Source organism: Spathaspora passalidarum, assembly GCF_000223485.1.
Source record: "Spathaspora passalidarum NRRL Y-27907 unplaced genomic scaffold SPAPAscaffold_2, whole genome shotgun sequence".
In the NCBI taxonomy this organism is placed as follows: Eukaryota; Fungi; Ascomycota; class Pichiomycetes; order Serinales; family Debaryomycetaceae; genus Spathaspora; species Spathaspora passalidarum.
This window is the reverse complement of record NW_006767426.1, coordinates 1,438,441-1,464,729: the sequence shown is the minus strand read 5'-3', so window position 1 is coordinate 1,464,729 and position 26,289 is coordinate 1,438,441. Positions and strand designations below refer to the sequence as shown.

The window sequence follows — 26,289 nt, the reverse complement described above, 5'->3', positions numbered from 1 at the left end:
AAAGCTTAGAGAATAGACTACTTTGTACACATTGGATCTCACTAGACATAGCATAATGTACATTCTCACCTAGTTCTAGGCGACAAATCTACAAAATCATCCTCGCCCTCATCCTCGCCCTCGTCCTCGTCCTCCTCCAGTTTTCCCACATTCAAATTAACAAAATCATCTTCATCCTCAACAACTTCCCACGATTGGTTAGCAGCCGATATCACTGGCGATTGTTGGGGGTGGAAATGGACTATCTTGTTGGCATTCTCTGTGCAACATCGCTTAAACTCCTTATATTCTGACTTATCCTTGACCAATATCCCAACCATCATTGATGGATCAAGCATGTGTATGTGCAATCGCTGGTAGTTGTTGGTATGGTAAGTGGTGTAGTTTATTGGGTTTTCATAAAGTTGTGGCAGGTGAGGGTCAAAGTATAGTAAATCCTGATCTTGATAACCTAGAAAGTAGAAGCTCGACGAGGGCTTGCCTCCAGATATGCCTACTGTGAATGGGCACGCCAATAGCTGGAAAATCGAGTCATAATAATAAGAGTTGACATTGTCAATACCAAGGCGAACAGGGAATAGTATCAACACACTTGACTCGACTAGCAATTCTTCAATTTCTTCATCGTACAAATCCGAATTCTCACTTATAAAAACGTGTGGATACTTTACTCCTTGTATAGTCTTGCCTTTCATGCCATCAAGAAGCTTCTTGGTGGATAATGACGCAGCATTAGGGCCAAACCATTGTCCTGGTTTCACTTCCAATGGCAGTTCAGAGGCAACTCTAATAAAATTGTGAAGCGAGAACGCAGACGCGATATTATCTTGAAACAAGTTAATAACCTCGTGTTCAGCACTGGGTTGCAACTTCATCAACGCATTAGCAAGCAAACTCTGGGACGTTCTGATCATACAGCCCCAACCCACATCGGAGTTGAAATTCTCCAGGTCAAACAAACTCCTTACTGTCGTGAATAGCCTCTTGTTGAATACAAGTGAGGGAAAGAATGATATTGGGGTAGGACCATCTGGTGCTTTCGTTATCGGATCAAATCCACAACGATAAGAAAGCCAAAGCTTGTTCAGTATACTGTGTTCCGCATCTTCCAAACTGGTGTATTGCTCACCTAGTACAACAAGAGGGGATGGTTCAGTGTTGTCTGGGGTATTCTCCTGGGAGGTTGTCCCTGACAATTCTCGCACAAACGAAGTAAATCGATTTAGATTTGTTTGAAGCACGACTTCGATGGAATCATTGGTGGTAGTAGTAGTGTCGCCGGGGGCTGTTTCTTCGGACATGAGTGGTAAGGTGTAGTTGGGAGGAGTTTAAGGAAGCAACTAAATACACACGTTTAAATTTTGTTATCGCATTTGCCTCTTTCGGTATGAGTGTGCGGCTCATTCTACACTTGGCCTTTTTCTGGTGACTAAACATAAAAACACTCATTACACTATTTGCTTGCTACACATTACATTACAACACAGCACATGCCGCGTGGGAATAGACGAGGTAATAGACGCGGTAACCGTGGCGGCGGTGGCGGCAGCGGAAGAGGAGGATACATCGGCGGCAGTAAACGCAAACTGAAAAAGTCAAAACATGGTGGTGGTGGTGGTCGTCCATCGCAGCAGCCCCCACGAGGTCAATTCAATGAGTATCCCGAACTACTTGACCTTGCCGAAAGTGTCATGATACCCATTTCGCAAGGAAGAAGGAAGATGATGCAAGTGGTGGAATACACTAATTCGCATCATGATGAACGGATGCTGAAACAGTTGCGAAAGCTGCCGGTTTTGTTTGTCAAGGCTAAGGAAGTTTATGATCCTAATTCCATCTTGCACGAATTGGCCAGGAAAAATAAGACATTGTTGGAAGGAGTGGAGAGCATTAACTTGGAGCATGACGAAGAGTCTTCACAAGAAAATGATGACTACTTCGATGAAGACGCAGTAGAGTTTGAAGACGACGAGGATATAGTAGAGGATGACCACAACGATGAAAATTATCTAGAAGCATCAATGCAAAAATGGCAGAATAATATGAGACATGAATCTCCTGAACCTATCAGATCATCAGGACATCAGGAGACTCCTGAAGAGTTAGGTGAACAGTTACAGCCACATTCAGATAACATAGCTGGACGTCTGTTTCAACTGCTACCATCTGGGCATGCTCCCGAAGAAGTTGACTCTCCTACTGAAGAAAATGACTCTTCTTTGGAAGAATTTAACGAGGTTGAATCAGACTCTCCTATGGAACAAGAACTCGAGGAACCGGCCCAAGAACCCGAAAAAGCTAACAAAGCTGAGCCAGAAGAACCACCAGTCCAAACTCAATCATTAGACATTATAATCGACACTCCAACTTCCACAACTATAATCAAACCAGAACCAGTACAAAATACTGAAGAAAGCACACCCGAACCAGAGCAAGAACCAGAGTACGGATTCCTCCCGGAAGATTACGAATTTGACGTATCAAGAATCGAAGTGCAAAACGTCCGGTTTGGAATTCACAATCAATACTATGTCAAATGTCTTGAATTGACTGGCTCGGATTTTGCCTGGATTGACGAAGAGGAAGTTATTGAGTTTGCGTTGGCCCATGGTGTCAAGGAACATCGTCTTGACAAGTTCTTGTCGTTTGTTACTAATGGAATGATTGACCAGGAGGAGGAAGAGTCTGAACCGGAAGTGTACATTTCTGATGATAGTGAGTCTGAAGACGAAGACGAAGAGGAGGAACAAGAAGTCGATCAAGAAGACGACCTTGAATCACTCATTCAATACTCCAAATCGAGCAGTCAGGGATTCCTTGCTTTTGGAGATCGCGATTTCTCAAATAACACCCCAGCGAAATATAGATCGACCTTCGAAAATTTGGACATTGATGACGATTTACAAGAATCCTTGCATCGGCAATTGGCAAACTACAAGCAAAACAAAAAGCACAAGCTAAACCAGAAACAGAAACAACTTCAAGAAGAAGCAATCATGAATAATGATTTACTTATAAAGTACCCTGATGCATTACGTATCAAGGATATAAGATACGAATTTGAGTCGTTGTTAAAGGATGAAAATCGAACTAGTGTAAGTTTCCCCAAACTTGATTCACATGGCCATCAAACTATAAAGAAATTAGCTAAATATTACAATATGGGTGTTACTAATTGTGGGCAATCCACTAACAAGTACTTGAAGATTTCCAAGAACAAAACTACATACAAGTATTACCCTAACTATGACCAAATTGATCGAATCCTTCGCGGGAGACCAATCTTCCATAGACAAGATGTCAAGCGAACTCCAAAGACCGACAAGGCTGAAAAGGCCAAGAAGGTCACCCGAGGTGCTGATCTGAAGGCGCGAGTTCGAGAAGGAGATATAGTTGGTGCGGAAGCACCCGAGATTGATCAATCCAACGTCGGTAGACAAATGTTGGAAAAACTAGGATGGGTCAAGGGTCAAGGTTTAGGTGCTCATGGCAACCAAGGTATCAATGAGCCAATTGTTGCCAAAGTTAAAATGTCAAAAACTGGTATTAAGGAAACTTTATAGATTAATAACTAACGTTTTGATTTCTTCTTTTTAGACTTCGGTGGTGGTGCAGCATGTCCTTCGGCTTTCACATGAGCGAATAGCTTGTTTCGTGAATCAAAGGTTTCATTACACACTGAACATTTCTCAGCGACTAGTTTTGTGTCTGGTTTAGGTGTAGCCTCTTTTGATCCACCTTTACTTTTCTTCTTTTGCTTCTTGCTCTTCTTTTTGTTGTCTGACCAGTCATCGTCATCATCATCATCTAGTTTTGTATGTTCCATTAGTCTGGCTAAATCTGCATCTATCTTGGGTTGCTTAGATTCTGCTTCGTCGTCGCTGTTGATTTCATCATCAACTTCAAAGTTGTCTAATTTAACTGGAGAAGGTTCTTGCTCAACTTCTTTGGCTTCTTCTTTTATGTTCTCAATATCTTCTATATCCTCTATGTCTTCAATTTCTAGTTCATCATCGATATCGTCCTCCAGGAACCCACTTGATGCAGTTTCGAATTCATCCAAATCTATATCATCTTTATCGATACCCAATTCTATTCCTTCCTGTCTCATTTCATACTGCATTTGTCTAACTGCTTTCTTATGTTTCTTTGATGCTTCGTGTATTTCAAACTGTTGCTCATTCTTGAAGAATTTATCACATATAATACATTCATAAATCTCCTCGTCTTCCTCCTCGCCATCTTCAAAATCATCAAATTCTGAATCTGAAGACGCCTCGTATTCTTGCTTAAGTAACTCTTCAATATCTTCCAATTCATCTGCGGTTAACTTCTGCCAATCCTGTTCTTGAAACTCGCCTGTCAGTCTCAACTTGTCTAATGCCAGCTGTTTAATCTGATTCCTATACTCTTCCATCTGTTTCTTCTTTCTTTGTTTCTCAAACTCTTCTTGACCCGACTTGACTCTGGGGTCTCTTTTCTTTATAAATGCCACAAACTTTTTCACCACTTCATTGTATTCCTTCCTGGCCACGTCTCGTAATCGCTTGTTTTCCCGCTCCATTAATCGACGAGTCCTACGATCTGGGGCACTTGAATATCGATATTCATCCCGCCATGCAAATGACTTCACAGTGCTGAATCCACTCCATACATTATAAAACTTTCTCACATAGTGAACATACAGCGACTTGCTGTTTCCAAACAACGGAAACTTGAGCAAGGAGGGGTCCAACGCATTCACGTTATTGTCGTCGTCGCGAAAGTTCGCATACCCTGGCACATTTGCGTACTTCCCGTGCTGAATCTCCTCTCTCGCCAACCGTTCAAACAATCGCGACGCCACGACGTAGAACCCATTGATGGAATCGTCAACCTGGCTGAACAAACTGGGGTTAAAGAATCTATAGATTTCATCAGCGGAAATGCTAGGGATGTGCGAGTCTCCCGTGTCCACCACGTCCTCGTCTTCGTCATTAAGAATCGACAGCTTGTGCGAGTCATACCATGATCTCTCCTGGGGATCACTAAGTACTTCGTAGGCAGCGCTGATTAATGAAAATTGATGATTGGCTTCTTCGACATTGTCGGGGTTTTTGTCCGGGTGCAACTGAAGCGCTTTTCTTCGGTATGCTTTCTTCAACTCTAGCTCGGTGGCTGTTTGCTCAACGCCCAAGAGCTCATAATAACATGTCTTCATGGTGATACTGTCGTCAAGTGAAGGGTTAAGCTACAAAATTTTGAAATATTTTTATTTTTATGGCTGTTGCTTCTGTGCAGGAATATGAGAAGCATGTTTTTGTTACATTAAGATTAAAGACACTCTATATTCGCTCTATACACATTGTTTTCTACTTTACCAACCTTTGGAGTGGTAATCATCAAAGTCGCTGTCAAGGGAACCACCACCGGGGCCGGCCACAATTGCTCGGTCATCAATCACTCTTTCTGGAAGAGGTACCTTTCCCAACTTGTAATCAATGCTCAAGGCTTTTTTCAATGATGCACTTAAACTTTCATCTAGGAGTTTGTCATTCGGTTTAAGTTCAATGGTGGTGGTAGTTACTGGGCGACGAGGGACGATAGGCACAGGTGGACTGTAACTTGGACTAAGTTGTACCGGTTGTTGCACTTGTGGCGTTGGTTGTTTTATAGACTCTGGCTTGGGTTTAGGCTTTTGGTACATCTTGGTCAAGTTTAGTTGTGATCGAGAAAGTAAATTTCTAAATGAATGATGGGATAAACTTCGGGATATCTTGTTTAAACTGGTGGATAATCTAGCATGATCTTGTTCTTTGTGATCAGTAGTGGATATTGCATTCACGTCAGAAACCGCCACTATGGTCTCTTGTTTTACCATGGGAACAGGGGTGCCTTCTTCTGAAGTAGTTAAATCTGTCGACGACGGGAACTTATTCGTAAATACAATTGAAGGCTTGTTGTTTTCCATTTGATTTTCAATATGGAATATCCCCGTGGTTCGTGATCTTAGTAGTTGTGGTTTCTCAGGTGGTGGGGGAACCAGATTAGTTCGTGCCATTTCATTCAAGAATAACCCCAGTAATAAAGATCGTGGTTTTTGGAGAAGTGGTGCACTTGTGCGTTTTCCTTGGACAGCAATAGGCAATGGGTCCACCTTATGGAAATTTAACGGTGGTGGTGGGTGTTCTGCCAGATGATTGGATTCTGAACTTACTGATAACCATTCACTTTCATTATCGTCTCTACTTTTCGATGAAGGCATTGCTTGCTCTTCATCTTCTTCATCAGTCTCCTCGAGAGGCTCCTCGTCTTCAGAAATGTCAGTGGATGAATATCCATCGTCATCATCATCATCTGAATCTGCTGGTTTTTCGGTATGCAGTCTGCTATCATTATTAGTATCCTGAGAAAATCCAAAATTACTAAATAAAGACCCTTGTCGTTGCATGGTGGCGTGTTTCATTTCATTGGATGTATCGATTGAACTTCTAAGTTTCAAAATTTGACCATGATTATTTTCTTTGCTGGTGCAAGGAGAAGGAGAATTTCCAATATAAAAGATATTACTCTTGGATTGGATACCCTTTGGTGAAAGGTAGTCTGTTTTCGGTGATACGGTTTTGTCGTGCTCTGTATCTGATTCATCTTCATGATATCCCTCGTCTTCTTCGTGATTGTCGTGACTTTGTAAATGGAACGCTACACCCTTCTCTTTCTTGTCGTCATTGGATATAATACTACTGCTTTGTGTAGACTTTTTCTCCGAACCAAGACTCAAATTGGATGAATTGCTAAGTAATACTCGATTTTCCAATGTGGTCGGCACGTTGTTAAGGAATGACTGTTTCAAGTCGTGAGTTTTGAGATGTGTTTCCCGTTTCAATACGAGTTTCCTGTTTAGAAGTCTCCAAGTCCGGTTGTTTATTCGCGATGTTCCCTGGGGCATCTCATCCATGGTTATGCCAGAAGTATTACAGGTTATTTTCCAGAGTTTCAACATGGCATCATCGGATGCAGGGTTGACTGTGAAGTGGATTGGTTCCATGTGGGCAAACGTAGGTGCTATAGATAATGCAGGTGAAAAAAAAAAATTTAAAACGGGAACAAGCTTCTAGTGTCTCAAGTACGATTTGGACTGTGATTGATTGAGATCTGGTATGACTAATTAACGGGTGTGGGTTGCTTGGGTGGTAGGTTTTGGGTTACAGGGTCCCACAGCCTTTAACGCAACTTAACGGCTTTTCTTTTTTTGCGGTATTAACTAGCGTGGTGCTACACTAGTTGGAAAGTGAACCTATGACAATGGGTGTGGGTGATTACGGCCAGTGTGTATGTGATAACAGTATGGGATAACAACTGTTTGATCCAGCTGTAAGCTTCTAGAGTAATCAATTTTAACTGTAGATTTGCCTTTTGTTTCTATTTTGATAGTGAAGATAATTTTTATTATGTGATTTATTTTTATTTATTTTTTTTTTGTGATCAAATTGAGTGATATTGAAAAATTTTGAAAGTCGCCAAAGAAAATGTGTGACACTTTTTCAGTCGCTCCCTTAAAATTTATTGTGTCATTCAAATTTTAGTTTACCCAATTTTTTTTTATTCTCTCGCTATGTTGGTGCAAACCTGTTTCCTAATTGGGAAATCAAGCTGTAAAAAACGTAATTAGATTAAACTTCTATATATGTCACTATGTGCTAACTCTTAATTGTGCTAAGGGGGACTGTCCGCAGGTATTAACCTTATCATGGCTCGCGGTGATTTTGGTGGGGCCTGTTGCGGGGGGACTTGTCCCACCGAACGTCCTTTGTTTTTTTTGTTCCGTGACATTTATTGTCTATTTCAAGTGCAAACAATAATCTAATTTTAAAACAATTACAGCCTAGTAGCCTTCACTTTAAGGTTAAATGGCGCTACGGTTGTGGGGGGAGGGTGGCGGTAATAACTGAATAACTTTATATGTGTTGTTGATACATGCGTAGTTATTATAGACTTATTCTAATTTCAGTGCAATCTAAATGTGGGTGTTATATTTTTTTGCAATTTATTGCGAATTTTTTGGAAAATATTTTAGCCAATCAAATGGCACATTTACCAACACGATAGACAATCTGTCGAATAGAGAATGAACATAAAGCCTTAGATACAGTCTACAACTGTGATCAAGCATATGTATGATCGGAAACAGTTATGCTATAAAATTGAGTATTTTATTCTAAAATATTGTGATTATACCTGTATTACTTGCGCATGAGCCTTGTAAATTTAGAGTGTGATATAGTTATCTTAACTTATGTTTGCGAGTTACCAAGTATACCTTCAAGAGAACTACCATTCAGTTCATCTTGCTGTTTCAATAAAGATTCTTGTTCCCGAATTGAATTCATAGGGAATATGTTGCATAGCAATTACATCAACTACATTGCAATCTAATTTAGAATGAAGCAGTATTTTCTTGCTGCTAACGCCCTGTTCTTCATTTGCCATCAATTTGTGCAGAAAGTGTAAGGAAGAAACATTGTCAAATCCTAGCCTTGATTATGTGCCCTTCTTCTCTATTATATTTAAGCTAGTCTCTAATTCATGGTTGTTGGATGATGTTGTTATGTGTCAGTTAACATAGCCTATGTCTTTCCAAGTATAATTCTCATTAGTTGCAAAAGGTATACATCATCGATAATCTGGGCCGTGATATTAAACCTTTCTCAGTCTAGACGTATATTAATACTTTGTGATTTCCCCATAACATAAAATTTGCACTCACATACCATTCTTTCTTCTGTTGTTCATGGACGGGCTATGGAATGCGTATCAATTCTGGAACAGGTTTTCACTTAATAGTTCCAAAAGCTTAGCGTAGATTACTCGATGGATGAAGGCAATTCTGAATGGTAGTAGGTGTTCAACTCTCCTCAAGATCATGTTGGATGGGATACAATGTCAGACAATCCTGTTTATTAGCAATACCAGGAATAGGTAGTAAACTTGTTAACATTAGTCCTGACTTAATTAAATACATATCAAAGTATATTATTATGTGACGTACAGGAAGCTTTTAAACATATTTAGACCCATTACCCAATTACTATGAATCTTTGCTGATCTTAAAAGCATCTCTCGTAGTAAGCTAAACGCTATAAACACCTTTCATACCCCCCCCGGACTCCTTTCTGGACAAAGTAATGAATTAGCGAGGTAGATTTATCACATTAAAAATCATTTACAGCTAAACCAGACATTCGTATGTACTTGAAATTACGTTTTCTGAAGGATAATTTGTTGAAATTCTGAAACTTTCCGACTACGGACCAGAACAAGCACTTAAACTGACTTCAAAAGATCCCGAGCCGGTTTTAATGACAGACAACATCCATAAAAAGTGCTATTTCGTGTAGTATAGTGGTATACAGGTGGTAGTAGTAATGAAAATATTCGGGTAACAACGTCAGAAATATCTTGGACAACAATGAAAAATTATCAACAATGCCCAACACGGCACTTGTTGGGTCAAACGTTTGCAAGCTCCTAATGCTCCATTCTACAGACACTAACATAACTATACTGCTTACAACTTTCATGTAAAATTCAAGCTATATATTCATAAATGCCCATATACGACAGAACAACAAAATAATACAAGTCTAACATTATAATCTAAAGACAACCTTTTGACCTGAAACTTTACCTTGTTTCAGTAATTCCAAAGCTTCATTAGCACTTTCCAAACCTGGCTTCAAGATCAACAAGTTGGCATGTTTGATTTGGTCAAGATACTTTGGTAAATATTGTTTCCAGAATTCTTCGTAGTTGGCTAACAATTCTGGAGTTTGTTTGAAGGTAACAGGACCCAAAACAACTTCTTTATCAAGGACATTATAAGCTAAAGTGTATCCGTAATGGACAACCCTTTCTTGCTTGGTTTCAATAACTGACCCATCAACCCCTAATAATGAATCTAAGAATACTTCTGGAGCACCTTCAGTGGCATCATAAACTTTTTGGAAAGTTTCTGGGAAAGCAATCGTGTCTAATGCATAAACAATCTTGTTGTTACCAACTTCCTTGATTTGTTCAACAACCTTATCATCATTGTAATCAAAGACGTAGTCAGCACCTAAGGATTTCAAGTACTTGTGGTTCTTTGGTGATGCAGTAGTAATAACTTTCAATCCGTAGACCAACTTAGCAATTTGAATGGCAAGGGTACCTGTGGCCCCAGCACCACCCCAAATCAAGATATGCTTGTCTTTATTCTTAGCCTGATCATAGTCAATGTTCAAGTAATGGGAGAATGACAATGCAACAGTAACCAAACCCAAACCTACACTAGCAGCTCCTTCAAACGAGTTGATAAGACCAGCTTCATTACTTTCGGTATGCTTCAATTCATGATCATACTTGACAGTAACCTTAGGGTTAATGATAGCATATTCACCCCAGGCACCTTCAGTATCAGAAGTATTACCACGAACGAAAGCATTAACGTAATCCCCGACTTTGAATCCTTCAACTTCAGAACCTACCTCAACAACAACCCCACTAACATCGGATCCAATGATGTTATTAGGTTTACCTAATCCATATAAAATGTGTTTCCAATCAGTAGGGTTAACGGCAAATGCTTCAGATTTAATCAATAATTGGTATGGCTTGATAGGAGGAAGCTCAATTTCCTTAACAGTGGCTAATTGATTCTCTTCGAGAGAGCCGGAAATAACAGATGCCTTAATTGTCGAACTGAATGTCATACTTATAAAAAGAAATTATACTTAACTACAGATCTCTGTGGGTCGGATATTGCTTGAGTAGGAAAAAATTGGATTATTTTGTGTATTTATAGAATGTGACCGTCTGCCCATAACCTGCCAATATAATTTTTTTCTTCTACAAAAACAACAATTAGTTGACCTGTGGGGTCTTGCCATGCATTAGTGATGAAATTATCTAATTCTCTGGAGATAAACATGAACCATGGAGTTAAAACACGCTAACTACAGTTTGCTACTTTCGGGTGTACCATTTTCTCGATTAAGATCAATTTTCGCAATATTCCGTGGATAATTGTTGATTAACCCACACATCGACCCAACAGAATTGTCACAAAATCTGCAAAATAGAAATATAACACAATCTTTTCTCGGTAGATTGCTGAATCGGCTAAAACCTGTAGGTTTTATTAACTTTTTACTAATGTTGCGGTGCAAAAAGCAATTTTTGCCGTACGTGCCATACCCATTCTACTCGGCCGCAGCAGCGCTGACAAATAATCCCACGCCTTGGAAATCTGCTAATAACAACAATGGCTAGAACGGTGCGAGTGTGGAATTAGCCTACATCTCATGTTGGTAGTTATTCCACACCCGTTTCTTTTACATTGTACATATACGTTGTGATAACGAAAAACCACACTTCCTTGAATCGTATGATTGACTCCTTCTGTCCGTTGTTTTAAATACTAAAATAAATCTAGTCTCTGCCCCCACAGAGGGGTAGTAGTGTACACAAACCATGCGTCGAAGTCAAATACGCTTAAGTGGATTTCCTAAACAAAGGGTGCAAAACACCGGAAATTTGAATTATTTTTTATTAACGCACCGGAAATGTGCCATTTCACCTAATCCCCATCAATTTACAGAAGAAAATAAAAAAACCGCTGCTTTAGATCGTACATAAAATAACGCAAAAACAAAATTGGGATCTTACTAGTATTTTGTATGTGACTGGCTCGGATATATGAGTGGAATCGGAAATGTCTCTCTTGTTAATTTCTTATTGTTACTGGTCAAATATCCTAAACTTTTGCGGAAATTACTCAAAACCTGTTTCAGGAAAAGGACACAACAAGGGAAAATTAGCCCGAACTACATGTAGGTGTGTTTTGCCCCCCCCTCTTACATCATATTTACAGGAACCAAGACATTTCCCACCTTGATGAATTTTCCTGATTTCCCATGAAAAATTTGATCATATATGCAAAACGTTTATTAATATTTCCTTTTTACAAGTTCAACGTAATTTATGTAGATACAACTAAGCAATTGACCTCTCTTTACTATTGTCTCACCTTGTTTCTAATTAAGTGACAAACTCCCGATGCAATTATACTCACACCCAACATAACCACCAACATCATATTGGAGTACTTGAATAATCTGGGAACATCAGCAGGCCATCCCAGGTACAATGCATATGTAGCAGTAACCGAACCTAAATTACCCAAACCACTGACTAAAGCGGCACTGACAGCAGTACCAACATCTCCATAACGCGGTTGGAAAATCTCGGCACTCCAAGACATACAGATGGGGACGGTTGGACCTAAGCCAAATCCTGCAATCAACAATCCTGCATATTTGTTCCAAGATCCATGAGCAAATGTAGTAACAAACATCCCAGTCATAATAATTAAACAGGCACCACTGAAAATAGCAGCACGAAATCTCTTGTATTTGTCAGCAAATGGGGTAAGGATCAAGATTCCACCAAGGTCAAATAACCAGATTGGAGCATACAATAACGAAACCTGAATTGAGGACAAGCGTGGATTGTTTACGGCAATAATTGTTGATCCAAACACAGCTAAACCAAACCCAGTACCAACAACTCCAAAATACATGATAATGATTGGCCAAATACGCAAGTCAGTGATGATGAGTGAAACATCCTTCCAAGTCCATTTCAAAAGCTTGTATCTGTGTTCAAGATCCTTTCTATGCAATTCTCTTTGGGTTCCACTTAATGGATGTGGGGATTTGAAGAAAGTAAAGTAAAATTGTTTAAACTTGTTAGTGGACTCACTTGGCTTAGCAAATGGCCTATCTGGCAACCACCATAACAATGAAATACCAACACACACAGTGACAGTTCCATAAACCAAGTACATCCATTGCCAGCCCATATAGCCTCTCATACCATCCATTTTTTGGAAACCGGCACTAACCAACCCTGCAACAGCAGCTGAAATTTGTGCAGCAGTGAAATAGTACCCAATACGTCTGGTCAGTCTATCATTAGGGTACCAAAGGGAAATATAATAACTCATACCTGGCCAAGTACCAGCACCAACCAAACCACTAATGAAACGAGCAGCAATAAGACCACCAGCATTGTGAAGAACCGAATAACAAGCATAAACAAAACCAACAGTGATCACAATTCTCGAAAGCCAAGTTTGAGGGTGAACCTTGGTCATGACAAGGTTCATAGGTACATCAAAGAGAATATAACCAACATAATAAAGAGCCAGGGCAGTAGCAGTGTGATGACTGGAAAGCTTCAATGATTGAGTAAGAGAATGGCCAACTTCCTTATTCATAGTTAAGGTAAGACCATAAGCACTAGAACCAAATGAAGTAAGGAAATAAAGACACCATAAAGCAGGGATAATTCTATAATCCAACCGACGGTAAACTTTATCAAGTTCCTTTACATTAACCTCCTCAACAGCAACACAAGATTCTTCATCTTGTTCAAAAGATTTAATAATTTGTGAATTATTTTCAGCAGCAATTGTCTTTGCTTGTCTTGATTCTTCGTCTGACAGGTAACTCATGGTTAAATTTCAAATAAACTCACAAATGTAAGTTATTTTTATAGATACAATTGAAATTAAACAGAGAATTAAAGGAAAATCTTACCCTTATTTATACACCTCTTGTGAATTAGTCACAAATACAGCTCTGGTGAAAAGAAGAAAGGAAGATGCAAATTAATTTTTGTTGAGCGGAGGCTCATGTTTTTTCTTGAGCAGTGGATGATGATGATGCGCAATGACTACGAGTCATGATTTTGACAATATTTTTTTCCCTGAAATTAACCTGAGTCAATTTGAGTCAAGATTTACAATGAAAATAACCCAATTAAAACGGTGTATATACAATATCATACGGCAATAACTACGAAATAAACAATGAATCTATCACGAAAAGGCGCATTTGAAACTTTTAACAATAGTGCGACTACCCAACAAACAACCGGATTTATATTTCCATATATTAGTCTGACTCACAAAGCGCCTTAATTCTGTTCACAGTAATATCAGCAAATTCTTCACTTTGACTAACACAGAAATTATGCATAATAGGTTCAGATTTGTTGTTACAAATTTCAAATTTCTGCCCAGAGCCATTTCCATATTGTTGGATTAAATATTCTCTGGTTTTGTTACCGATCCAACGATCTTTATTGGCAAAGAAAACCCATTTTTTATCCAGCAAATGATGAAAGTACCAATCGTTTATTTTATGATCCAGATTGATCTCCTTCATTTCTTCCAGTGCTAATGTCAAAGCTTGGTTAATTATTTCTTTAGACTTTAAAAGCTTAACTCCCCCAACAATTGAATTTTCCACGCCAAGAGCTTTTCTCTTGCGTCGCGGGATTAACCGTAATGCCACAACATTTTGCATGGCTTCTTCACTCAAAATTAAGTTTAAAAAGCTGCATAATAATAACGCAAACCAAATAAATGGGATATTCCAATTTATCATAAAATTCACTTTTGTTCCCAGGGGTGACTGGGCAATATCTAAAATTGTAGGAGTAATCAATCCACTAAATTTAACTGTAACCTTCCCATCAAGTTCTTTATCATGGAGAATTTCCCAAAGAGCACGCTGGTAGACATAACAACCCATAGAATGTGCCAATGTGTAAAGATTGGTTTTCTTCCCCGCACTAGCATATTTGTCTAATATAAATTTCTTAACTATATCATACTTATGGCTTATTTGAAAGCTTAAATCGTACGTTTTTTCAGATATTGCAGATCCAGAAAATCCGGCATGGCTAATTCCAAGAATCTCCATGTATGGGAATTGCTCTTGGATTAAATCAAGATAAGTCATATAAAACTCTATTAAACCTGGATTACCCGGGATCATCAATAATAAATCACATTCATCGCCATCAAGGTTTTTTAAAGGTAGTTTATGGTATATGGTAGTCTTGGGCTCGATATCCAAAAGGTTAAGCATGGTTGTTGTGTTTGACTCAGTATTTCCGTTTGTGACGGTGCCTTCGGATCAATAAACGTTTTGTAATATTTCAAGATTTTTTTTTTCTCCAAACCAAAAAAATAAAGCCGAGTAACCAAACCATTTGCAGTTTATTTTAGCTGCAAAATTACCAAGAGGTATAGTCAGAACTACTATACGGATGATCCAAAATAGTTAATTCTACTATTCGGTACTTACTTACAAGAAAATCTTTGTTCGATTTAAGGGACCATTTATTAAAATACTTAAAGCAAATAATGAAAATAAGTTAAACCAGCAAGTTTGTGACAAGAACAACAGCAACCACCAAAAATCGAGGGCGAAGTGAATGATACATCGCTAAAGAGAATACAGGTAATAGTAGATATTGATTTATCTTTACCAATGGGATTTATAGGTCCTACATCATGTCGATTATTTTCACCAACATTATGATCACGGCTATTATAGTTGGATCCCAGACTAGAGTTCCGAAGAGCTTGTGAATGCGTCAAGGCATTCAATCTGCACTTATCTCTAATCTCCAAAGTAACAAGATGTTTTCAATTTTGTAAGAACAAACATAACCCCTTTGTGCAATGTATCCGAAGTTACTATTCAAGGCAAATATTGCAGAGGTTTGTCATAACATTACAACACCAAAATATAGCCGAGGCTTACCTAGCATTGTAACATCACGATAACTAACAAAGCTAAGAAAAATACAACAAGAAACTTGACAAGCAAAATGAAGAACATAAAATCAAAGACTTTTTTGACAGTTGGCCCTATTTCTTTTATTAACGCGTCATTTAAACTGGTAATTATTTTCTAAATAATATGTACAATTTAGCATTTGGAAGTACAGAAAAGGTCCTAACAGAGTCTGCTGATTTGGGCTACTTAACAACTCTTGCCTAAAGAGCCGTCTTCTTGACCTCTGATTAATCCTGGCTAAGCAGCTATCTGGAGGACAATAAAATCATAATTTTTTTCCCCCTTTCACATGCTTTCTTCCATGATGTAACATAAAATTGGTTCTATCTTAATTGGTTTTACCTTTAATCAATATAACTCTTTTTCTTAACCTAAACAAAACAAGAAATTAAATTTCTGATTTCTCCCCTTGTGACTTCCGTCAGGAAACCAGCTCTTGGTGCTTGTGTTCAACTAGTAATGCTAAAAACAACAAAGTCTCCATTTTTGATACCAGATCATATAAATGCAATGTTGGAATATTTGCCTATATACATAAAAAGAAATCAGGAATAAATTACGAGTACGGTAGTATCAAATTCAAAAAATTAATTTAGTAATATATGACTTTGGTTTATTAGGTGAAAATTATATATCTAAGACAAACTAAGTCACCTTTTCATAACACCATTTGGATGATGCAAAATGCTAAATTTGTAATGGGCAACCATATCTTCTTCGACCAAATCATCGGAATTATGAATATTCTTTTCGTAATAGTTAAGATGCCCAGTCTTATCTAGTAAAATAATAGTTTGAGTACGTGTACCATAATATTTTCCAACTGCAATGCAATCTCGTTTCATTCCAGCTCTAATTAATGGTGGGATAAATACAGAATCCCGTAAGGCAATAATTTTCTTTTCAAAATCTTTACTATCAATGATATTTCGATCATAAGTATCGTTACTCAATAAGTCAAAGCATTTATCAACCAATACTTCTTGAGAATAGCCCTTTTCAACGGACTCGTCTATTAATTTATCCAATAAACCTTCACCAATTTTAACCTTTTTCCATGGTTCGTTGTATAACGAATTTGATAATCCAAACGTTGATTTGCATGCAATTTCATCCTCAGTTTTTGCACCATCAGATTGGAATACTTTTCCATGTTCCCCACGGTTACTAACAATATTCAAATTATTTATCTTTGACGTGTTTGGATCTAACGATAGTTGGCCATATAATAAAGTGAACCCTCCAATCTTATCTAGTTGAACCTTTTCAAGATTCTCTCTCCATTCGTCATCCAGCTCGGTTGAACAAAGATAATCCAATGGTAATATTCCTCTTGATATCTCACCGATAGCTCCTAAAAAATATTTGTTAGTAATCACCCCCCTTCAAAAAAAAAAAAGAAAAAAGATCGCCTTAGAGAATCCCCGGAAAGTGGGGGCTAATCTCTAACACAAAAAAAAAAATATATTGAAACATACTTGAAGAGTCAGCTTCATGGTAGTTGACTAATACTGCAACCTTACCACTGGTTGTAACACCTATCCAAGTCCCATGTTCCGGTCTTGCTAAATCCAACGGTGATAGCAACTTGATACCGTTCTCTATCGATCTAAAGTGGACAGGCATGGTTGGTCTCTTAAAAAATTCATCTCTATTTGATAATAGTATGAACGGGAAATCTGGATGATTTGTAGTAGCTATTGCAATGCACATTTTGTAATATTAATGAGTTATAGTATGTTGTGATATCTGTAAATAAGTTTCCTTGTTATAGTAAATAGGAGTAGTATATGTTATTTGTTGTTGTAGTGAATAAGCAAAAAAGAATGTTGAAGCAAAAAAAGAAAAACCAAGGAAAAGGAATTAAAAGTTCCCTTTATATCTTAACATCAACACAGAAACACTAACCCCAGAAACAATAATAACCACGTAACCACTGACAAGTGACAAAGGAAAAATTTCTTAACCAATTTTGCCTCTGTAACAGTGCACGTATCAGTTTTTAATTTCTATTTTTATTTATTTTTCCGTCATACATTTTAGTCCCGATTTAGCGGAGTGTTGCGTCACCATATGATTTTTTTTCTCTCTCTTTAATTTCCTTCTATTGTAATTCATTTGTGGGGCAGGGCAAAAAAAAAAAAATATACTAAACGGGAAATAGTGGGGGAATGCCCAACTCAAAGGTTCATCACCTCCTCACTTTCTAGGGAAAATCTAGTAAACGATGGTTTATTAGGGACAACCGAAGTTTTGTATTCAATCCGAGGCTCTTTATCCGATGCAGGCGAAGAAATATTAACCTTATTTTCTTTATTCATCCACGCATGACATATATTATAAATGTCATTTGTATTTCCAGAACTGGGCTGTATCTTGTCAGATTCTGCAACATAACCCGAAAAATAATTTTCCTCACCTGTTGCATTAGGGTCATCATAAAATTTCGTAAAATCACAGTCACTATGAATTACATTCTTTCGGTTAGATGACCGTTTTGTCTGGGTTGGTGTAAGGATTTTTTTGGTGGATGATCCTACGGTATCTGTTGTCATGTCATTAAATGCTGTTGTATAATTGGAAGATACTCCGGGGTTTGATGGTATTCCTGAAAATTTATTCAATGTGACTTGGATGGGGATATCGTTATCAAAATATCTATCTAGTAAACTGACACTTTCTTTAAAATAAGCCATCCTACTGACTTCAACTGCAGTAGGTCTAAGATTTGGATCCCATAAGAGACACAGTTGAATAACTTCAGCCAACTGTCCCAAATTAGGATTATGAATGACTTCATCAATAGTTAATCCGGTTTCCTCCGGAAAAACAAATCCGAGATTGTGTGCCAACATTTGCGCATCTTTCCAGTAGCCGCCAAGAGGAATCACGTATTTGTTATTGGACGTTTCAGGTACTAATGGTGAGCCAAGAACTCGAAGAATTTTCCAAATCTGTTCTAGTTCGTTACTACCGGGAAACAATGGGGTAAAATTCGCAATTTCAGCAGCAACAGCGCCAAACGCCCAAATATCAAGTGGTTGCGAGTATGATTTTTGTCTTAGTAAGATTTCGGGAGATCTATACCATCTCGTGGAAACATATGCAGTATAAGGTTTTAGATTGGTAACATGTCTGGCTAAGCCATAGTCGGCTAACTTGACAATAAAATTATCATTTTTTCTATAAGGGGGAATACCTTCTTTGGAGCCATAAAACTGTTGGGTTGAAATGATGAGGATATTTTCAGGCTTGATATCACGATGAAAGTAGTTAAACTTGTGAATATGTTTAATGCCACAAAGTAATTGACTTAGGATGCTTTTCAAAGTTGGCGAAGAAAACTGGATGTTTCTTCTACTTCTAATCAACTGGTACAAATTTTGATTCAAAGCCTCCATGGAAATATGAAGCTGGTATCTAACATCATCAATAAACATTTCATAAATCTGTACAAGACATGGATGGGACTGGACTGATAATATGAACTTGACTTCTTTAACATTTTTGTAGTCGTGAAGCAATGGTAGTCTCTTTTTCATTGTTTTGATTGCAACAAGATTAGACAAATTATACTTGGAATCTTCTAAAGGATACAACAAGGTGCCCTTTTTATCATCATGATACTTCAACAAGTGAAACTTGTGGAATTTAAACTTTACCAAATCCACTGTTCCAAAGCTGCCATTTCCTAAAGTGCTGATTGGTTGATACTTCAGTTTATATGATTCAAGTGGCAAGTTTTTTGGCGGTGAATCAATATCAAGGGGAATTGATGTTTTGTACATGATGGAGTTGTGGAAATATGAGACGAATCAATTGCTGATGGGACTTTGACTTTGTTCAATTGATCGACGTCGTAGTAATTGGTAACGAGGTAACAATCGTGGCGGCTAAAGATCTAGGGGAATCACCCTGGATCTTTTTTTTGCAACATTTTTTTTAATCTGAAACATCCACAGGAATCGAAAGGAAAACATAAGAGCAAAAAAAAAAAAAAAGAAATGCGAAGACGATTTTTAGTATGCTATTTTTATTAACCTATTTAGGTATAGAGTTGGAGAAAAGTAGGCAGGTTACGATGTCATATACTTACATAATCATCATTACCTTCTAGTTGGTCTTCGTCTAAGGAAAACTCTGATTCTGTGTCTGAAATTTCAATCAAAAACTCACTCAGAGGTGCATCTTCTTTGGATCTTAATTCTTGCGCGGTATTGTCAATGTAATACTGGTAATTGCTAGTTGTGTCGTTGATGAATAAAACTTCGGGATCAACTGTATAACTACTGATGATTATCTTTTCCGGTTTGTCATCTTTTTGTGTTTCAACTTCTACCTCTTCTCGGATATACTTGTTTGAACGAGTAGATATTTGTTCTTGCGTACGCAAAGTCACTTGATGATTAAATGGACATTCTTGCTTCCGTGAACAATATCCATTCTCTTCAAAATCAGGACAATTTGGTAAATGCAAGAATGGACATCTTTTCCCTCGAGGACACCAACCTCCAATTGCGAATGGTCGACATGTCCAAATTTCATAATTTGGATCATCATAATGAGGAGGTTTCATGTGTCTATATTTGCAATTGGAGTTATGGCACTTATATTCCAAGAAATATCGACACATGGCAGTGTTGTTGTCATTGCATGAATGGGATAATAAACAGTTCCTGTTAAAACACTTACCACTTAAGAATAAAGGACATATCTTTATTTTGTTCTTGTCATGGATATATTTACATGTTGAACCTTTCTGACAAAAGCCTAAATTAACCATTGAAAGATTCAAAAAATGAATCAATACTGTTAGTAAAACAAATTAGCAAATATTGAAATAAATATACTCACCTGTCATTGTAAAATATCGACAAGGGTCTCTTGTTTTGCTATAATAATGAGTTAGTATTTCAATGTAGCAACAGTTGTTGCAAAGTTACATACTGTTTAGACTTTCGGTTTGTCTTCATTTTAAAGGCTCCAGAACCTTTCCTGATATAATCTTCATGATTCCATACAATCTCGCTTGGATTACTCATTTGAGGGTAACTCAAAGGAGCAAGCACTCTACCATGTTTAACAATAGCAAATTTCTCTCCGTTGATTTTAACTCTATCGCAAAATGCAAATTGAACCTTGAATTTCAGAATTCTATTTTGGATTCTTTGAATAATCTTCTGTTCTTTCTGTTTCTGTTTGATAGCTTCAGCTTGTTCTTGTCTACGTTTGACATTATCGTTGTAGATTGATTGGTTAATGAATGACATCGCCCCCTTGGATACTACACTCACATATCCGGAAGCAGATTGCAGATTCTGCAAGCTGTTCCCATTGGATGATGATTCATGCGGTATTTGAGGTGAACTATTATTCATGACAAGGGTCATGTTTCTATATTTCTTTTGATGTCTCTTCTTTTGTAGCATCACATTTCTTCTTAGTTGTAGTTTCTGTTGAATATCCTTTAGTTGTTGTTTCTCAGCTATCGCTTTCTTCAAGGCTGCTATTTCTTGGTACTTGAGTTTAAGCTCCGTAGAGTCTCCTTCATTAGGAGCAGACATGCTTGTGTTAACTTACCGCTGTTGATGTGAAGTGTTGCATCTACAGAATGCCAAATTTTTTTGGTTGTCTATTTCTTTTTTTTTTTTGCTTTTTGGGAGACCAAAGACTCATGTACTACTACTATATCCAACAATGTCCAAATCTAACCCTAAATCTAAAACTACTTCTCAATTACTAAAGTCCAAGAATGAAGATACGATAATAGGTTCTGGTCCCAGACTCAAAAAGAAAAATTTGGCCAATATAGAAGAAATTGAATCGATATTGCATGATTTAGAAACTGAAGCGGCCGTGACTAATCCCAAAGAGAGAAGGTATTGTAATTGTATGGCAAGGAAACACCCCCTTTTTGAAATTGCTCCTAATTGTTTGAATTGCGGCAAGATAATATGTACTAAAGAAGGATTACAACCTTGTTCATTCTGTGGTGCTGATATTATACCTAGTAAGGATAAGGATGAAATTATAAAGTTGTTGGCTAAGGAAAGAGAAGACTTATTGTTGTCTCCTACACCCATGACACAACTGCCATCTACGAAATCCAAAAAGAAGATTGTTGTGAAAATGAATACAGGAGAGAAGTTTTGGGAAGCTCAAGATAGAGCATTCAAAGAAGCAGAGAAAGAACTAAAGAAGAAAGAAGAGGCATTAAAGGACGAAGAATTTGAAGTTCCAGTTGAAGGTTCTTCCCAAACAGATGCTGATCTTGAGAATGCCCAAAAGAGACTAGAAACTTTGTTGAACTACCAAGAAACCGGGGCAGAAAGAACGAAAATAATTGACAATGCTGCTGATTTTGAATTGCCCACACATACATTGTGGTTGACCCCAGAAGAAAGAGCATTAAACTTGAAGAAGCAACAAAGATTAAGACAGGAAGCCGAGAAGGAGAAGGAACGAAAATTACGCGGGGAAAGGGTTGTGGAAATGTCTATTAAGGATGGTAAAGTAACCATGGTTGAAAAATATGTATCTAAGAAGGAGCAAGCATCTGAAGAAGAGCTTAGATTACAAGAATCTATAAAGCAGAAAAAAGCCGCAGAAGCTAATAATGGCAACAACCAAATTTGGGATTACGAAAATGACAAGCTTAAGTGGCAGAAGCCGGTCTATTTCACTACCGGCTCAGAAGTTCCTGTTAGTTCGCCTGAACCACTTGTCAACGCCAAGAATAGAGTGCAGTTTGCACAAGAAGATGCAGAAGACTTGATAGCCACATTAATTACATAAATAATTTATCGTCTCATTCTTCGTTTAAAGTGACGTGATCTTGCATCATTAATCTTCAATCTCTTGTAATTGTCAGCCACTGGCTTTCTAGTTTTCTTGACAGTAGTATCAACAAATACATTACTTTCTTCCTCTTCAGACTCAACATCTGAATTGATATACGAAGCCAATCTCTTCTTTTCTTGTTGTTCAATCTTGGTCATTTCTTCTTGAACATTTACATTCTGCGGAGCGTCTTGGTCCATAAACACAGGTGCTAATTTGCTTCTTCTAGTCAGTCGTTTCTGAGTCTTCTTTTTCCTATAAGTAGTAATTGTTCCATCCTCATCTTCTTGAGCCACATCCTCTTCACTATGTTCTTCATCGCTCATTTCAGGAATTTCCATATCCATTTCATGAACAGATGCATTGTAAACATCTGCTAATTTCTTACCAAACCGGTTAATTTTAAGTGGAGATGGAGATACCAGAAATACAGCCGCAAAGTTCAATTTTCTACCGGATGCAGGTGTGGTGGGATCTTGTTGTAAGGCTCTTACACCGTGAGAAAGGTAATCGGGAGTTTCGAAGTTGATTTTTGTGGGTTTCTTGGTGGGAGTTACAAAATTGAGCTGTCTGACCTTGGGCTTGGTTGGTGTTTCCATTTGAATTTTCTTGATTGGAGACTCTGGTGGGCCCATGTTCTGACGTGCCGGCAGCATTTCGGTAATTGTTGATTTTCGTTTTAGTGGTGATGATTCGGGTGGAGTCATTCTGTAGTCAAATATAGATAGTACTTTTCCATTCGCTTGTGGCGTTGGACCTAGTTCCATACCAGGAGATGCAGGGATTGGTTTATGTGGTGATTGTGGAGGTGGTTGTGGTGGCTTCGACGGTACTGCCGTCTTGCCCAGTTTGGTGGTTTTGTATAGTGAATAGAGCTTGGATATTTCTGGATTTCCTTTTACATCAGACTTGGAAGGAAGCCGGTTGTTTTTCTTCTGGAACTCATGTTCCCAGTTCTTAATCTTCCTCTTGAGTTCTGTTATGTCCATTCAACGTTCACTGGTGTTTACATCTAATACATGAGTAATGAAATAAAATCGCGTGTTAAATTTTTACTATGTACAATTCCGCCCAACCGCGTAATTAATTTTTTTTTTTCTATTTACAATTTGGATGCAAAATCTGATGCTGGTTGGAACCATGGGAATGTCAGGCATTCACTTGCAAGTTTGTTAATTGCACTCTTAATAGCGTGCTTTTCTTCTTTGGTTGTGAATTGTTCACCATGTTTGATATAATCAGCTATGAACGAATATCCCATTCGTTGTGGCTGGTTCCAGTATGTAACAAAGAAATTTCTTAACTCTTCAATTGTATTTCTTTCCGTTAAATACACCAAAAGTTTAACCCAATAACCGAGTACATGCTCAGTTGGAACAGTTTGTACTATGACATCCCATTCATTCCAGAACTCAGTCCATTTCCCGCAATTCCCGTAGGTGTACATCTTTTGTTCTCTGAACCAAACAGGTACTGGAGTGCCTGACTTGTGGTAGCATTGCTCGATAAAGGTCCATGCGTCTCTTGATTTCTTTTCATCTAGTACTAAATATTCAGAGTACGTGGTTTCAGTGGGTTGGCCTGTTTGAATTATTTCCGACACGGTAGCAGCATCTACTTCGTTTGAACCATTGTATGATAATCTCCAAAGCAAGCTTTGGAATTGCGGGTTAGATAACAAGTTGACTTCTTCATTAGAAAATTGTGTGATTTGGGAAATAAACTTGGAAAGCTTGTTATATTTTTCTGCAGGTTCTTCGTGAGAAGCAATAGGGGAGTCTACTAACAATTCCATATATTTAATCACATCATGTGTTATTTCTTGTTTCCAGTTGTCACACACAAGAGATAAACTAGAGTACTTATCCCAGACAATTCGTAACAAATCCGGTTCAGTCACCGCTTCTGGGTCAAGTAAATGCAAGGATTTGTAGAAATCATACTTGATATTATATTCTTGGATATTCAAACCTTTGAAAGATAAATCAAACTCTTGTTTAAGCAGCTGTAAAGACTTAGGGGATTCTTGTACTAACAACAAATCATATATTTCCTTTAATTTATTTCCATTAAAACAACGAGTTGATGTGTGGAATCTTCTTCTGAATCCTCGGAAGATACTATCACTATCAATGCTTGATTCGGTACTCACATTATCTTCTTGTTCGGACCAGAGGGACTCCAATTTCAAATGTTCTCTTCTGTCAGGGGTCAACATGTGCACAACTATCCCATCAACCCCAGTATCACACATCACCCAACTGTTCTTGCCAAGTCCGAATTCGTTATCGGTGGCTGCTGGTCCCTTCCCGGCACGTTTCATCAAACGACGTCTAGCTAACGCATTTAATGCACTAGAAACTCTTCCTTCCATCGAAGGCAAGTATCCCCGTTCATGTTTGATCCGGTATCGTAATTCCGAGGCTGCTTTGTAAATATGCTTTTCCAGCTTCCCGGAACATATGATTATGTATTTGAATGGTTGGTTAGTGACGCTGTATGTGTGATCTTCAGGTAGTTCAGACAAGTCGTATAGTTTGATGTCAGACATACCATATTCTTGGCCAACTACATGTAAGAAATCTGCAACTGTAGCTGGGGCATGTTCTGGAACCTCAGGTAATTCAACTTCAACGGTTCTTATTTGTGATGATGCGTCTTCTCTCAAGTACCATGGTATAGAGGAGTCGTGTTCAACAGTTTCAGACACGTTTGCAGTCTCATTTTCAAGGTTTTCCTTTTGTTCTTCGCCAACCTTATCAGTGTTAATGGGTGTTTCGGATTGGAGATTTCTCCTGTGAGAGCGTGGGACTAGAGTACTAGACCTAATATGATTCAAGTAAGCTCTCGAGACTAGCTTACTTCTTGGTATCATAATATGTACGTTGGTCCTAATTAAGTTAACTTCGGTTGATTCTTGAAAACCGAATTTTTCAACGAAGACCAAAAAAAAAAATAAAATAAAAAAAATTAGAAGCTCATCTGAAGGAAGGAGCAGATCAATACAACATCAAGTCACCATGGCCAAATTAGTTCATAATGTACAAAAGAAACAACATAGAGAGAGATCGCAGGTGTCTAGCAGGGCCAAGTATGGTTTACTAGAAAAGAAGAAGGATTATAGACTAAGAGCTGCTGACTATCATAAGAAACAGGCAGCATTAAAGGCATTAAAGGAAAAGGCAAAATTACATAACCCAGATGAATACTACCATTCCATGACTAAACGTCATACTGATGAACGTGGTATCCTTATTGCTGATCGAGGAAATGAAGAACTTAGTAATGACCAAGTCAAATTGTTGAAGACCCAAGATATCAATTATATACGAACAATGAGATTGAATGAAATGAAAAAGATCGAAAAGGAAAAGCATGGCAAACTTTTTGAAGGGTCGGGAAAACATACTGTTTTTGTCGATTCCGTGTCTGAACAGCAGCAGTTTAATCCAGCAGAATTCTTCAATACTGATGAATCATTGGTGGAAAATAGAGAAAATAGACTTAAATTAGACCAGTTATATGTCAATTCTGGAGTTATAAACAAGGCCAATGTCCCCGAACCAGAATTAAAAGACAAAATAGACGAAAAGAAAGTGAAACTGTTTAAACTTTTACAAAGACGTCTAAAGAAAGAGCAAGAATTGAAACATGTTGAATCTATAATGTCTGCCAAATTGGAAACCATGAAGAAAGGAAACAAAAAGAAGATGGTTGATGGCGAAGGCAAAGTTCATTTCAAATGGAAGAACCAAAGAAAAAGGTAGGCGTGTAT

General features: G+C 37.9%; 14 protein-coding genes across 14 annotated transcripts; 3 read left to right on the top strand and 11 right to left on the bottom strand. All coding sequences in view use genetic code 12, as the record gives it.

The window, feature by feature from the left end:
* Positions 1-42: 42 nt before the first annotated feature.
* SPAPADRAFT_59751 (cysteine protease) lies at positions 43-1,338 on the bottom strand (the record flags this gene model as incomplete). The annotated part of the gene is made up of 1 exon (XM_007373863.1): positions 43-1,338. A coding segment is annotated over one exon (1,090 nt), but the record flags the coding sequence as incomplete, so codon positions are not given.
* A 383-nt stretch (positions 1,339-1,721) lies between these two features.
* SPAPADRAFT_54491 (uncharacterized protein) lies at positions 1,722-3,563 on the top strand (the record flags this gene model as incomplete). The annotated part of the gene is made up of 1 exon (XM_007373862.1): positions 1,722-3,563. One exon carries the CDS (start codon positions 1,722-1,724, stop codon positions 3,561-3,563), a length of 1,842 nt encoding a protein of 613 aa, XP_007373924.1.
* On the bottom strand, positions 1,911-5,200 carry SPAPADRAFT_149073 (uncharacterized protein; the record flags this gene model as incomplete). The annotated part of the gene is made up of 1 exon (XM_007373861.1): positions 1,911-5,200. One exon carries the CDS (start codon positions 5,198-5,200, stop codon positions 3,572-3,574), a length of 1,629 nt encoding a protein of 542 aa, XP_007373923.1.
* A 156-nt stretch (positions 5,201-5,356) lies between these two features.
* On the bottom strand, positions 5,357-6,040 carry SPAPADRAFT_59750 (uncharacterized protein; the record flags this gene model as incomplete). The annotated part of the gene is made up of 1 exon (XM_007373860.1): positions 5,357-6,040. The coding sequence occupies one exon, from the start codon at positions 6,038-6,040 to the stop codon at positions 5,357-5,359; it is 684 nt and encodes a 227-aa protein (XP_007373922.1).
* A 3,589-nt stretch (positions 6,041-9,629) lies between these two features.
* IFR2 (Ifr2p) lies at positions 9,630-10,730 on the bottom strand (the record flags this gene model as incomplete). Its single annotated transcript, XM_007373859.1, has 1 exon — positions 9,630-10,730. The coding sequence occupies one exon, from the start codon at positions 10,728-10,730 to the stop codon at positions 9,630-9,632; it is 1,101 nt and encodes a 366-aa protein (XP_007373921.1).
* Positions 10,731-11,946: 1,216 nt separating this feature from the next.
* SPAPADRAFT_59749 (uncharacterized protein) lies at positions 11,947-13,663 on the bottom strand (the record flags this gene model as incomplete). The annotated part of the gene is made up of 1 exon (XM_007373858.1): positions 11,947-13,663. One exon carries the CDS (start codon positions 13,532-13,534, stop codon positions 12,035-12,037), a length of 1,500 nt encoding a protein of 499 aa, XP_007373920.1.
* Positions 13,664-13,976: 313 nt separating this feature from the next.
* SPAPADRAFT_54487 (uncharacterized protein) lies at positions 13,977-14,957 on the bottom strand (the record flags this gene model as incomplete). Its single annotated transcript, XM_007373857.1, has 1 exon — positions 13,977-14,957. One exon carries the CDS (start codon positions 14,955-14,957, stop codon positions 13,977-13,979), a length of 981 nt encoding a protein of 326 aa, XP_007373919.1.
* Positions 14,958-16,124: 1,167 nt separating this feature from the next.
* SPAPADRAFT_59746 (uncharacterized protein) lies at positions 16,125-17,601 on the bottom strand (the record flags this gene model as incomplete). Its single annotated transcript, XM_007373856.1, has 2 exons — positions 16,125-17,028; positions 17,153-17,601. 2 exons carry the CDS (start codon positions 17,385-17,387, stop codon positions 16,325-16,327), a joined length of 939 nt encoding a protein of 312 aa, XP_007373918.1.
* Positions 17,602-17,854: 253 nt separating this feature from the next.
* On the bottom strand, positions 17,855-19,462 carry IME2 (protein kinase; the record flags this gene model as incomplete). Its single annotated transcript, XM_007373855.1, has 1 exon — positions 17,855-19,462. The coding sequence occupies one exon, from the start codon at positions 19,460-19,462 to the stop codon at positions 17,855-17,857; it is 1,608 nt and encodes a 535-aa protein (XP_007373917.1).
* A 296-nt stretch (positions 19,463-19,758) lies between these two features.
* SPAPADRAFT_54484 (uncharacterized protein) lies at positions 19,759-20,457 on the bottom strand (the record flags this gene model as incomplete). The annotated part of the gene is made up of 1 exon (XM_007373854.1): positions 19,759-20,457. The coding sequence occupies one exon, from the start codon at positions 20,455-20,457 to the stop codon at positions 19,759-19,761; it is 699 nt and encodes a 232-aa protein (XP_007373916.1).
* An 883-nt stretch (positions 20,458-21,340) lies between these two features.
* On the bottom strand, positions 21,341-23,524 carry SPAPADRAFT_149052 (uncharacterized protein; the record flags this gene model as incomplete). Its single annotated transcript, XM_007373852.1, has 1 exon — positions 21,341-23,524. The coding sequence occupies one exon, from the start codon at positions 23,501-23,503 to the stop codon at positions 22,475-22,477; it is 1,029 nt and encodes a 342-aa protein (XP_007373914.1).
* Positions 21,372-22,469, top strand: SPAPADRAFT_134623 (uncharacterized protein; the record flags this gene model as incomplete). The annotated part of the gene is made up of 1 exon (XM_007373853.1): positions 21,372-22,469. One exon carries the CDS (start codon positions 21,372-21,374, stop codon positions 22,467-22,469), a length of 1,098 nt encoding a protein of 365 aa, XP_007373915.1.
* Positions 23,525-23,549: 25 nt separating the features above from the next.
* Positions 23,550-25,407, bottom strand: SPAPADRAFT_59743 (uncharacterized protein; the record flags this gene model as incomplete). Its single annotated transcript, XM_007373851.1, has 1 exon — positions 23,550-25,407. One exon carries the CDS (start codon positions 25,387-25,389, stop codon positions 23,617-23,619), a length of 1,773 nt encoding a protein of 590 aa, XP_007373913.1.
* A 127-nt stretch (positions 25,408-25,534) lies between these two features.
* On the top strand, positions 25,535-26,281 carry SPAPADRAFT_49381 (rRNA-processing protein; the record flags this gene model as incomplete). The annotated part of the gene is made up of 1 exon (XM_007373850.1): positions 25,535-26,281. The coding sequence occupies one exon, from the start codon at positions 25,535-25,537 to the stop codon at positions 26,279-26,281; it is 747 nt and encodes a 248-aa protein (XP_007373912.1).
* Between the last annotated feature and the right edge of the window lie 8 nt (positions 26,282-26,289).